Here is a 13,781-nt window from a genome sequence, read left to right on the forward strand (position 1 = left end):
AGTAAAATGGCAAGTAGATATTGTCTAACAGTAGGGACAGCACAGCAGGTCCAGAATTTCATGTTAGTCAGTGAGAAAAATTGTTTACTGGAGTCTGGCTGTGAATTGCTGTATGGGTCTAGCCAGGTCCCTGGCAGAGCAGACCAGTCAGACCTGTTGCTTCCTGGTAAGACTAGGGGCTTCCCTGCCATGTAATTCCTTGACAGTTCATGCAATACAGACATAGGAAACCACTTTCCAGAGGACCGATGTGCCTTGCAGAAGCAGATGGGGCTGAGTAGCACCTATGCAGATGCACCATCTATCACCACCCAGAGCTTTAGTCCCAGAGCTCTAGTCCCTGTGTTCCTGCTTTCTGCTGTTCCTCCTCTGCTGCAAACAAAAGAGCCCCTGGTGCAGCAGAGGAGGATCTTCAGTGATTCACAGAAGGTCCTCTGCTGACAATGCCCTGTGTCTCATGTCATGTCCTAGATCACAGATTCATAGAATCACAGAATGGCCTGGGTTGAAAAGGACCACAATGATCATCTAATTTCAACCCCCCTGCTATGTGCAGGGTCACCAACCATCAGACCAGGCTGCCCAGAGCCACATCCAGCCTGGCCTTGAATGCCTCCAGGGATGGGGCATCCACAGCCTCATTGGGCAACCTGTTCCAGTGCGTCACAACCCTCTGTGTGAAAAACTTCTTCCAATGCAATGGAGCCTTGCAAGCAAAGCTCTAGCAAGGAAAAACAGCAGAGTCTAAATATCAGCCCTTGCCGTACTGCTGATACCTTCTTTGCTCTCCAATGACCTAGCTGGGCATTGCAGATTCAGTAAATGAACAAATAACAGTAAAAAAAACACTGAGTTTGTCATCACATTTTTGCGTGAATTATTTGAAAATTTCCTCGTTGGGCTGACAGCCCCATTTTGGCACTTGGTGAATAATCACCCATAGGATTTGTAGAATGCTGGTAAATAAAATTTAACTGGGGCTATAAATTTTCCTGGCCTAAAATATGGATCGTGCTGTGGCTGACTTGCCTGTTTTCAAAGCCAAAGAAATATCTGGGAAAAAAAAAATAAAAATAAAAAAAAATAAAAACCAACCCTAAAAACTACATCATGCTATTTATTTTCTGTATCACAGAATTCAGCAGTTTAAATTTGCCAGCCCCTCAGCCTTCATATTTTCTATTTATGCTGCTCCATCAACACATTGAGTCCCGTGAAGCACTAGCTTTACCCTCCAATCAGTGACCTGTAGCTTTAATTTCTCTTCTTCTTATATCTGATAAAAAATTGCAGGGTAGTTCCGTGTTCTTAGCTAACTGTTGAGTAATGAGCAGGTGGAACAGACTGCGAAAACGCCACTGACAGAAGGAGGGAATTTATCCACTGTTCTTTCTATTGATAACTTTTCACTCCTGATTTTTAATAAGGCAGTTTGGAAACAGGCTCCTGTGTGACTCATAGGTGGAAAATATCATGGACTTAAATAATGCACAGCAATTAACTTCTCTCCTCCCCTCTCCAACGTTACTCATGTCCTACATTTTGAGGACAAATTAAATGGAAAACTTGCTGATTTTTGTGAGTGTTATCACTGCATGTCATTAAACCGTGCCTTTGGGAAAGATGCTTGGGCCAACCCAGCAGTGTGGTGCTGCCCATTCAGTAAATGGGTGCAGTGAGGGGCTGGAGGAAGCATTTGGGGGGGATATGGGAGCACCTCCAATGCCTCCTCAACTTGCTCTCAGCCTGGAGCTCATTCAGCCTGCAAGCTGACAGAGAGCATCCTCAACACTGAAAATCCCCTGAGAAATGTCTGTTTCTGTACAGCGTTGGCGCGCAATGTTGTGCCTGGGAGCCTTGATCCCTGGCTGCAGACCCTACAGCTAGTGTGACGCTGAGGAGTAATGCTGTCTGCAATGGATGTTTCTTAAAATCACGGACTGTGGCATAAAGCACTGCTGACACATTTATCTGACCTGGATATCATCACTCTGTTATTAGAATGAAATAGCGTGACTCTGAGATTAACCTGAAAGTAGAACTAACAACGTGACAATTCATAATGGCTCTCGCATTCCTTCCACAGGAAAAACTGCTTAGACAATCTAATGGATGAAGATGAGAAAGACAGGGCAAAGAGGTGAGCACTTTTCCTTTTTGAACTCTCTTTAACTCTTGGTGAGCTTGATGGTGCTTGTTGCTGCAGAAGCTGCTTTATCCATAATCAACTAATCAAAAAGAAGAGAGGAAAATAAAGCCAAGCCCAACCTGAAAAACTGTCATATCACAGAGTGCAAGTCCTGGACACCCTGTAAGAGGAAAATAACTTACCAATTTCCTGTAGAAATGGTCATAAAGAGCAAAGGTGTGTTTTTTCACACTAGTGCAGAGCACAAGGCCTGAAGAACCAACAACGCATTCCTGCTGCTGTAGCACATCATCATAGTTCTCAGAGTGTAGAAAAATATGTGACTTTCTTTTTACAAGAAGCATATTGCAAAAGAAAAGGAACTTTAAAAATGTGTTTTTTGTTTTTTTTTTCTGTAATATGATGGCCACTGGCTCAGCAATGCCTATCTCACGGTGATGAGAACACCCAGAAGTTACCTTCATAACAGAGAAAAGCTGTTCAAAGTGCCGTGTCAGCCCTAAAGTGGCAGAAACATTTATTTCCATATATTCTTTGCTCCACGATAAAGTCCCAGCTGATACGTAGGCAGGAAATTGTTGCGAGTGCTTTGTGGGCAGGGGAGGGCTGTGCTTCAAGGCAGAAGAGCCGTGCAATAAAACGCTAATAACTGTCCAATCTGGCTGGCAGCTGCAGTGTCACAAAGGCTGTTGGAAAGCATTTATTTATTTTTTTTTCTGGAAGCATTATCAATACTGCAGCCTGCAATCTAATTGCTTAAGAGGGAGCCTCTGGTTGCATGCATTTTTTTTTTTCCCTGGTTCCCTTTAATGAGAGTAATTTCCAGTCCAGGCACAACTAGTTGATCCATTTTCATCTCTTTTGATTCCTTCTCCTCTCCTTCCTTCCCTGCAGCCTTTTCTCCCTAATATAGGTCAGTACATACTGCAGCCACGCTCAGCCGCTCTCCCTTGCTCCTTCCTCCAATGTATGCAAGGCTGCAAGGAGTCACCTGCTTTGCCCTTTGTGGGGTTTGGCTGATAAAATAGGGACACTTTACTGCGTGTGGCTGTGCCGAGACATCCACAGAGAACACAGAGACATGCGGACAGGGTGGTCTTGGGGAATGGATGCCTCCTGTCGCATCACTCACCAAATGATCTGTCTTTTTAGTGCACAAGGACCTGAAGAGTATAAGATGCAGGGACCTTGGGTCAAGGAGGTGGAGGGCAGTAGGCAGCCCACATCTAGCAGGTATCACCACTCATCATGCTTAAGACCTCATTTTTCAGATATTAGCATTGTTGAAACAAAAATGCATTAAATGAACACACAAAGGACAAAAATAGAATTAGGCGTATCCTCACGATCGGCGATTGTCATCACCATCTGGTGTGATTTTCATGCCGTTTGTTCAGGGAGGAAGTTTTTGACGTGCCCTGGGGCAGGCCTGCTCTAAGGTGGATGAAAGAAAAGATAACTTTTAAGATGTAAAGAGGAAATCACTTCTTCGAATTGCAATTTAAGCACTTCTTGGTTTTTAGAAATAAAACTAAATTGGAAATTAAGTCTGAAATTGTGGAGTCATAGAATATCCTGAAGGGATCCACAAGGACCACTGAGTCCAACCCCTGGCTCCACACAACACTACTCAAAATCCAAGCCCTGTCTCTGACAGCATTTTCCAAATGCTCCTTGAACTCTGGCACTTCGGGCTGTGACTGCTGCCCTGGGCAGCCTATTCCATGCCCACTGCCCTCTGGTGCAGAACCTTTTCCACACCTCCCAACCTGATCATAAGAGAATTCTTATAAGTCTACAGTTACTAAAGTATACGAGAACCACTGAGACTCATTTAAAAGCTGTGTGGTTTGTTCTAAAGCTTTAAAGAAGGACAAGTGTGGGAGAAGTCATTGGCTGAACATTCTGCTCTTATGGAGATCAGAAGCCGTAATTTCATTTTCAATTTTGATGCTAGATTAAGTATACTTGATTTTATAGATATATTAATATCTATAAAATATATCTATAGATATATTAATATCAAACAAAAGGTATTCTTGAAAAAAACCCTTAACCCTTTTTCTTGTCGTTTTCTTTACCTAATAGAAAATTATTCTCATATATATATTTAGCAATCTAATTGAACTGCACATTCCAACCCAAATCAGCTTGGAGTAAATCTTGAGACAACACTTAATTAAATTAAGACTAGCAGTTGCCATTTTCCACTCCAATAAACTGTAAATTTAAGACTCTGAATTAAAGTATGGGGTACAACTACCTGCTTCGATGCATATGTAATGTAATCCATTGGACAGCCAAAAGAGATAGAAAATTTAGTGTAAAGTCACATTTCATTGTAGATCAGCATCATACAATGGCTGCTGGTCAACAAGTATCGGCCTTTTTCTGAGACGATAAGCAGCAAGTGTGTGAGAATAAAAATGGCTGTTGAGAATACATTTGAATCGTTGGGTTTGATCTTTCTGAATTCAAGCTGTCCTGTATTGCCTCTAGCTGTATTCACTACAATTCCAGATTTTATTCATACTGCATCTCCTTCTTCCCGTGGGTATGTGTATTTTTTTGGAGCAGTGGGGAGAGAGGAGAACTGGGATGAGCGGTGTGGAATTAAGACTGTTTTGGCTTACTGTAAGTGATATAGCCTAGCAATGAAGTAAACAAGGCGAGGGAGTAATCTTCCAAGGGAAGTGATGAAACCTGCATTATTTAAGGCATTTACAACTGGACTGAACTAAAGCATTTACAACCATACAGGGATAGTTTAGATGACCTAATTGTGGGCTTTTTTTTCCTCTTTTTCCCCTTTTTAAGATTTTACTGTGATTATTGATTCAGATCTTGGTAGAGTTCTTTCTGTTAAAGGAGTTTTTATGTTTCCTTTGTGAATAAAATGTCAAGTATTAAAAATTGTTACTTTATATTTCTGTCAAAGCATTTTTATTTTGGCAGTGCAACACTTTCCTGGTACTTTATTTTATTTTCAGGAAGATCAAGACCCTTTGAGCTTAAAATGAACTGAGGACTGAATTATGAGAAAGTAAAATGTTGACATTCTTTAAGTCCCCTTGAACTGTACAGAAATAGGATAAGGATGGAGCTTTTCACATCTTGTTCTGACAGCCTTTTGCACTGCAATAAGAACAGGCTGGAATCAGTGAGGCAGTATCCACCCAATCTCTCGTGTTCCAAGCTGTAAAATAATCAAACGTTGGCTTCAATCCAGTGCATCTCCAAGTGTGTTCAGGGTTGAGAGCAAGACAAACAAAAATTACCCAGCCCTCTGTTGGTAGTAACATCCAGAAGCCTCTGCAGTGATTTCTCTGCTGAAAATGTTTATTGCTGGACTGGTCCTTGGGGGGATGTAAATGCTGGGCTAAATTCTGCTCTCATTTTTGCCAATGTGTGGACAGAACTCCTTACAATGTACAGCAGAATTAGCAGGGATGAGACGCTCAGAAGGAGAACTGGCCTCTTGGCTTTTCTTTCCTGCCTACATATAACCAGATTTTTAGATCTTTATGTCATGAATGAGGCAAATCTTGCCTGCTTGGTGACCTCTCAGAAGAACAAACACATGCTCTGTATCATGCTTATTTTAACATAGCTACAGAAGTCTGAGTGATAGTCTTCGTATAGCAAGACTGTCATATTTTGGGGGGTCATTCAGAAACCTTTATTTGTGCATAGCTTCATATATGTTTAAGAAATGAATAAAGTACACAAGCTGAAAAGATTATCAACAGCTTAATGACAGTGTCATGAAGTTGCCAAAAAATTCCAGATGAAGTCAGGTCCCTTCTTCTGTTGAGCTCTTCAAATACAGCAGTAGAAGTAGGCTTTCTCTGATGAGACACCAATGGAAATAGACAGGACTGGCTGAGAGTTGTGGAGTCACCACTTCATACCTGAAGAGTTGTGACATTTGGACCTAAAGTGATTTGCCCAGTGGCACCCAGGCATTATGGGCAAGAAGCTATGACTTTGCTAGCACTTCTGAGCCCCATGTCCAGGTATATGTCCTGGCCTTGGCCCTCATCCATGCTGAGATGGGATACACACATCAGCCATCCCTCCTTTTTGCCCTGGTGACCTTGGAAAGGAGACTGAGCTAGGGGGCATATGAGCCAGGTGGGAGCCTCTGCTAAGCTCCCTGATGTGAACGACTGGAAGACAACAGCCCCATGGCTTTCTGTAAGCAAGCTTAGATGTACCCAGAGGACCTGCATGAAGAGACAGTCTCTGGGTGGACCCCATTCTAGTGCAGTGACTGAGCTGAAGGACTGGAGATCCTCTCTCCTCTTAAAACTGCCCAGATGGGTATGCCCCATAGTATTATCAGTCTCCATTCTGCTTCTATGTGAACGATTTGCCAGTGCCAATCTTCACATAATGGGGCATACTGCATGCTGATTTCCACATGCATGCATTACAAAGAGGAGGTGCGTGATGATTCCTCTTCTTGCTCCTCTCATCTTTTTTTCTCCATCTACAGGGCTTCGCGTAACAAGTCTGAAAAGAAGAGACGTGATCAGTTCAATGTTCTCATCAAGGAGCTCAGCTCAATGCTTCCAGGCAACACCCGTAAAATGGACAAAACTACTGTGCTGGAAAAAGTCATTGGCTTTCTGCAAAAACACAATGGTAAGAGTTACTGCAGCTCATCATGCACTTGCCAAACGCTGTTACAAAATCCTGTTTCCTTCAGTGATTGTCAAAATGGCTCAAGGGGCTTAAAAGTGCCAATGTAAGGTATTTTTTTGTATCTCTTGGCTTCTAAAAAGATAATTTACAGTCATCGTGCTGCCCAAATCCATCTCCTCAGTTGTTCTTTAGTTGGGAATGGCTCTCAACCTGTTATGGAAGGTGGTGAATATCAGGAATGGAGGCAGCTGTGCCCTGCAGCTTATGTGAAGAAAAGGGGTGCTCTGAACAAGAGGAGTGTGGGGCTGGAGGGAAGATTCCTCTCCTTGAAACTAGCAATATTCTGAGAAGAATGAAGCATTCACTTCAGCTTCTCTACAGAAAAGTACCAGGAAACAGTCTGATTAACCCCTTGCTCCTCATTGGACTCTGTAGGACTCAATTTCCACAGACAGCAAAAAATTCAAACCAGGAAAGGCTCCAGCTCTTTGAAGTCAGTGTCAGCAAGTTGCGTCCACAGAAAGCTTTGCTTGGTTTACCCAAGCAGAAAGCTACATTGTGTTTGTAGATCATGCAGTTTCATGCAATTTTGGCCTTGGAAAGGCAGGAGCTTGTTTTAGGTTGCAAACACAGTGACAGTGAAGTGTCTCAGAAAGGTTCCCTCACTGCAGAAATCCCTGACCCTGCTGCTCTATCCCCATTGATCTTGTTTCCAGTCAGCGCAGTGAGCACACATGGAAGGCTCCCTGATGCATGCACACCCTCCAGCAGGAAAAAAAGACTGATGAAGTGCTTCTCCTCTATAAATCAGGACTGACATAGAGTCCTCTTGCTCTCCATGAGGAAGAGGATGAGAATTTAGCAGGTGACTATAGGGAACATCCCTGATCCCACAAAGTGGAGAGGGCTCTCATGGCTGATGCACTGCACCACCTGGCTCACCTTGCTTGTTGAAAATCTCCCTCTCTGGAAGTGCTCTGTGGGAAGTGGAGAAGAGCACAGCAACTCTTGTATCATAGCTCCCAACATAATGGAGTTGCAAATGCCAAACTTACTAAGGAAATAAATATAGTGATTCTGTTGTTAGAGAAAAGTTTCACTTTTTTTTTTTTTTTTTTTTTTTCCCTAGACAAGGTGATTTCATATGAGAAAGCATGACTAGGGTGTTTCGAAGTTTGATAATTGTATATATTTATTAGAAAGTGATAGCAGTAACATGTTTTTCTTTAGCTACCCAAGACAGAGTAAAACAAAATGTGAGTATGCACAGTTATAAAAGCCAAGCAAAGAGCAATCATACAAGTCTTGAAGAAGTGTAGACAAGTGTGGCTGATAGCCCAAATGATTTACTACAAAAGGCACTTCATTTCTAGAAGAACAAACAACTGGGTAAAAGAAATCCAACAGTCATAAATCCTTCCACAGAAACTGGGTCAAACTGTGACTGATTTTGTGCACTCTCTAAAAACAGTAAATGTTATCTATTTTTAAACTAGATTAGTTGTCACACAATATAATACAAAGCATCACCATTTAAAAATGTTGATTATCTTCAGAGTAGTTTGGATCTGCTTTATTCAATTGTATTTCCCTTTCACTTAGTAGGCTAAACCAAGATTTTAGTTATAACAGAGGAGCAGGTCAATTTTTAGAATTTTTGGTTTCGTAAACAGTCTCTTTCTTTATAATCCACAGAATCTCCCAAATCTCAAGTAATTCTTCTAGCAGTTGATGCTTTGTGTATATCAGCTTTCCCAAGCTGAAAGCATCCTCTATTTTGAGACCACGTAATGCAAATCTGGCTGGGGCTGATCTCTACTTTTCTTTCGTCTGGTTTTCATATCTCCATGTAAGACCATCTCAGCTGCCCATGACAGCTCCAGCAGTGCAGACAGCAAGCTGAACTCACTGTGTCTCCACTCATAAACCTGGAACAGAACTTTCATTTATTTCTAGGGGACAATATGCACAGGCAACATTATAAATTTACTCTCTTTAATAGCACTGAGCTATTTTCATTTCCCTGGCCAGTTTGCCTATGTGCTTAGAATAAAGAGCATTGGGTATTGCGTGCTCTGTAAGTGTTAATCAATAGGATTAATTAGCAGGGAGTGCTAAAAGGAAAAGGCAGGCTTCACTCAGCATCCCCTCACTACTCACTACGTCACTACTGAATGATGTTTGGAGAAGCAGAGTGAGCAGTGAACAAAAACAGCACCAGATTCTGTAAATCATAAGATCTACCCCATAACACTGTCTGACAAGTCTGGCAGCTCTCAGGCAAAGCTAGCACAAGTTGCTGTTTTTTGGAGCTTACCACAGTGCACCCAGCTATCCCTGGTATGGTGCCACGTTTCACTGCTACGTCATGATTTGTCACTCTGGTCTGCCTGCACTCCATTCAGGCACCACTCATCCATGGGCTTTGCTGACAGCAGGGCCATCCTCATGGGCACCATCCATGTGGACATGGAGGATGCCTACGAGGGCATGAGCATGGAAGACCCCCTTCAGACAGGATTTGGGAGGAAACCCCAGTGCTCCAACTCTTACATTTCCCAAGTACAAGTGATGCAATGCCCATGTATCACTTCCATTTTGGTGAATGGAGGAATTCCTCTGGTGTTTGGGGTTACAGGGCTTTGGGTCTTCTCTGAAGGGATTTTCTTGCTGTTCTTCATTTGCCACAGTAGCTATAGGCTGAACTCTAGCTCCTGGGTGTCCTAATTTTGAAGCAGCACGTTGTAAATACCAATTTGGCATGTGCCAAACCTCATCTTGATCTTAATTTTGTGCAAAATGTTTTTATCTTTTGAACAATACTTCAGTAATGCTGACTGATGCCAACAACTAGGTGAATACAAGCTCCCACAGAAGCTGGTTCAAGCTGAGTTGAACAAAAACAGAGGAAAACACTTCAGGCTTGGGCCCAGTTTAGGCTGTCATTATTCTCTCTCTCTATATGCAAAACCCGTACTTGAAAAATGAAATTTTTGAATGTGTAGATAATTTCTACCTTTTCATGTATAGTCTTTCAAAATATAAGTTTCTCTGAATTTTAAAAAATGAAATGTTTTATTTATCTAGAAGTGTCGGCACAGACGGAGATTTCTGAAATTCAGCAGGACTGGAAGCCTTCATTTCTCAGCAACGAGGAATTCACCCAGCTGATGTTGGAGGTGAACATGCATACAGCTCTGCTAATTTTGCCTAGCAGTTGTGGAAATGCCCATGCTTCTAGAATAAAATGTGGTTCGCAGCTCCAAAAGAGGTTTCAGGTACCACTGTGTTTGCCCATCAAGCAAAGGGCTGAGAGTTGGCTCATGGCACTGCTGTTCACCCTTGCACCAGCAGCACTGCTGCTGCAGCACCCTGCAAAAGTGCAGACAGAGCTCCAAGAAATGCAATCCAAAAGAGAGATTTGAATCACAGATTACATTTTGTTTTCACAACCAGGGGTGAGGGAAAGGGCATGCAGCAGTTTATCTCCTGATCTCGTAATGCGCTATTATTAATATTTATGCAAGAGTAGCACCTACAATGCAGCAGTGTCACATCCCTTTAGTGCTAGGTGCTGTACAACCAGATAAAACCTGACAGCTCCTGCAGGCTCGATGCAGTTAATACTTCCACTATAATGAATTTCCAGGCCCTTATCAAACACTTTTTATTCTAATAGAGAGCAGGGTTATTTTGCAATGATAGGTTTTAAATTATCTTTAAATTACACCATAGGTGCTTTTAACACTAGCTAGGATTTGAAGGGAGGTGACTCAATGGCGTTTATGCACATTTGAGATGAAATGCAAATGAGCTGCTAAAATGCACTTTTCTCTCTTAGTAACAGCTAGAGCCTTCTTTAACAATGATCTTCTCCCATGGTAAACATGGGGAAGTTGACTGTGATGGGATCCCCCAGATTCAGGGTTGAGAGATGCTTCATGCATACTGTACCCATGACCACTGATTCCCAATTTGGTGCTCCGGAGCATGACATACATTGCTCTTTCAGCTGCATTAAAACAGTTCCCTCCGGAACCAATATGTTGGTAGATGTCTTGACTGTTGATTCTGCTTTTATCAGCCACACAGTTTTAAAGTAAAAAACACTTGCTTTCAAACTTCCTGGTTTATAAAACTCCTTCCTGCTAATGTGAGTTTCAAATTGATGTTGCGTATTGGGTCCTACTGAGGCAGATGTTCAGTAGTCACTTCTTTTTTCTTTTTTTGCCTTTCCTCCAATCCTATTTTATTAGCATTTGGACAAGACTACTTAAAGTTCTTCCTGTTTTGTTATCAAAGAATGGGAAGGATTTTTTCAAGCACTGATTCAAAGCAGTCATGTTTTATCACAGAACTACATCAGCTTTCCTGAAAACAGCCCCTTTTTACTGAATGAAAAGTAAGGAAATTACACACGAGTGGGGACCAAGATCTGTTGGTCCATCCATGATTGTTGCAATACGGAAAGCTTTGATGAGCCACATGCCATCTTCATGCTGGAAGAGGACCGCAAGTAAATAAACACAGAATTATGTATGCACACATTAACTTGATCTTACCACAAAAGTCTGATATGAGTCACTTTGTATGATTTGCATTGGATATGAAATAAAGACTCGGTTTTAAAAAAATAATAAAAAAAAAACCATCCTTCACCATAGTAACATGAACAATCCAGCTGCCTTGTGATACCACTCTCTTCTCTCTTCTGAGGGTTAACAGATATCATGCCTTTTAGAAAACAGCTTGAATGTACTATAAAGAAGAAAAACATATCCTCTGCACTTAGATTAACAAAATCAAAGTAACTGGAGGGTTAGGCAGCTGGAGGGTTTTCAGAAATGCTAAACACATACTCTTCTGCTGGGGTGTAAGTTATTGACCTGCTTTTCAAAGGATTGTAGCACCAGCAGATTCCCATTGACTTAAATAGTTGTGGGTGCTCAGCATTCTCTGAAAAAAAGGAACATATGTTTGTGTCTTTATTCAAGGTTTTGTGCTCTCCTATGTTTTTTTACCAAACAATTAGCATTTCTAGTGTTCTCAGAATTCTTACCCTTATTGAAGTCAGCAGGGGAGAAGGATGTTCAGCAGCTTGCAGGATCCAAGTCTGTCTTGGAGGGGTGCCCAGGTTTGCAGGGAGGGTTTGTGACCTGGTGCCACCACGATCAGGCTATTGGCCACGCACCTGTCTTTGGAGTACACCTGAAATTTTCAGTCCTGCTCATGGCACTTATGCTGCTCCAATAGGGCAGTCAGCACCAGCTCCAGGTCACCTGTGACCTGGCAGAGAAAGCACTGCCCCATTCCACCTGAAGGCACTTTGCCAGTGGTTTTTCAGTCATGATAAGGCTTTAATATTGTCTCTGAACACCTGCTATCGACTCTGAATTTTTGAGGTGTTCTGCTCAGAGTAGGTGAAACATTGCTTTAAATCTGGAAATCTACCTAGGCTTAACTTAGAAGGAGATTGATCTCCAAACTTTGCAGCTCAGAATAAAGAAGGAACTAATTTTGAAGGTGAAATTGCTGCTGTGCAGAGGACTGGGATAAAGTATTCCCTTCAGTGCTAGGCATGAGGGGGCTCACTGCAAGGTGGGACTCAAGTGGGGAAGGAGCTCTGTGGAAGAGGGAATTTCTCTTTGAATGAGTAATCCAGTACCATGACCTTTAGAATAAATCACTCAATTAAAAGTCAGACTAAGGATTATTTGATCATTTGCATTGCTTTTACTTACATGAAAGCCCAGTAATATACAACGTTACATTAATACAAACTGAGATTTATGAGTTTTGCAGAGAACTACCATTTTGAGATAGGACTGCATCCTTTCATCGTCCTTTGATATTTACACAGAGCTCAAATGTTCATTTTAATAACTTCCAAGGGATCCAGTCTTAGTCATTTTGCATTATTAAAATGTGTGATTAATTTAAAAACCGAGACATGAAATATTCCTGTGAGCCCTTTGTTGCTTCAATAGTAGGTTTTGCTAGACTACAAAGAGTGTTGTAAAAGTTAAATCAGACTGTAAAATCAGAGAATTACTGTTCTGCAGTGTGAGATAACGTTCCTACGTCTCAACAACAATATGGTGCTGAAGTAAAATGGTTTTGATCAACATGCAGTGAGACATGCTGTTTACTCCCCTCTTCCTTACTAAAGCACTCTCCACTTGCATGTTTTCCTTAGGCATTGGACGGCTTCATCATAGCAGTAACCACAGGTGGGAGCATCATCTACGTGTCTGACAGCATCACACCTCTTCTAGGGCATTTACCAGTGAGTAACTCCGGCACAAGCTTTTTTCTACTAAAAACCATAGGATTGGGCTCTGTTAAAAACAGACACAGGAGGGTGGGAGATGGGGTGAGGGGATGTTTTCTTGCAAACGCAGGGAGAGTTTTTGTCCCTACATTATGCCAGTCACTGCTGTTGATCTCCTTTGCTCCCTCTCAGCGTGATTCATGCACTTCAAGTTTTTGTTGCTATGAGGCACTTGGGTTTGAATGGAAAAAGCTCTGTGGGAATCCTCTAGCCAAGGGAGGGATGGGTTGACCTGGCTGATCTTTTCCATCTCTGATTTCTAAGCCAGTTCAGCCCAGCAAGGAGCTTGCTAGGGGCCTTATTTCTGCTCCATGGAGGTAAAAGACAGAAACCCCACTGCAGTCACAGGGGCAGGAGGTAGCTGGCAACTGTTCCTCTACTTCAGCTGCTTGTGGAGATGTTGCTGTGAATCCAGCAGAGTGGCTGCGCTGGACTCTGCTCCTGTTGCTAAGGCTGCTCTGGGAGGAATGGTGCAGTAATGAAGTATTAATCCAAACACTCATTTTTAGTAGCTCAGTCTCAAATAAATGTGTGCCCGGGAGAAAACAATACCTGCCAAATCATTATTTCATTGCCACCATTCCCATGTTCTTCAGGAAATTACAATTATTTTTCTCTCGTTTACTTTTTCACCAAATATGTGCTGTTTTCCAC

The 13,781-nt window shown here is 42.1% G+C and overlaps 1 protein-coding gene across 7 annotated transcripts in view; it reads left to right on the top strand.

The window, feature by feature from the left end:
* Positions 1 to 13,781, top strand: part of NPAS2 (neuronal PAS domain protein 2) — a 97,470-nt gene that overhangs the window by 45,928 nt on the left and 37,761 nt on the right. For 6 of the 7 annotated variants that reach the window (XM_031605210.2, XM_090127442.1, XM_090127446.1 and 3 more), the window contains 4 exons: positions 2,087 to 2,140; positions 6,648 to 6,796; positions 9,884 to 9,975; positions 12,993 to 13,082. In XM_031605210.2, coding sequence (XP_031461070.2) covers positions 2,087 to 2,140; positions 6,648 to 6,796; positions 9,884 to 9,975; positions 12,993 to 13,082 — 385 coding nt within the window. Of the gene's footprint in view, positions 1 to 2,086; positions 2,141 to 2,570; positions 3,383 to 6,647; positions 6,797 to 9,883; positions 9,976 to 12,992; positions 13,083 to 13,781 lie in introns of those variants that run through there. The other variant, XM_090127452.1, reaches the window with a different exon arrangement.

Source organism: Phasianus colchicus, chromosome 1 (assembly GCF_987193195.1).
Source record: "Phasianus colchicus chromosome 1, bPhaCol1.hap1.1, whole genome shotgun sequence".
NCBI lineage: Eukaryota > Metazoa > Chordata > Aves > Galliformes > Phasianidae > Phasianus > Phasianus colchicus.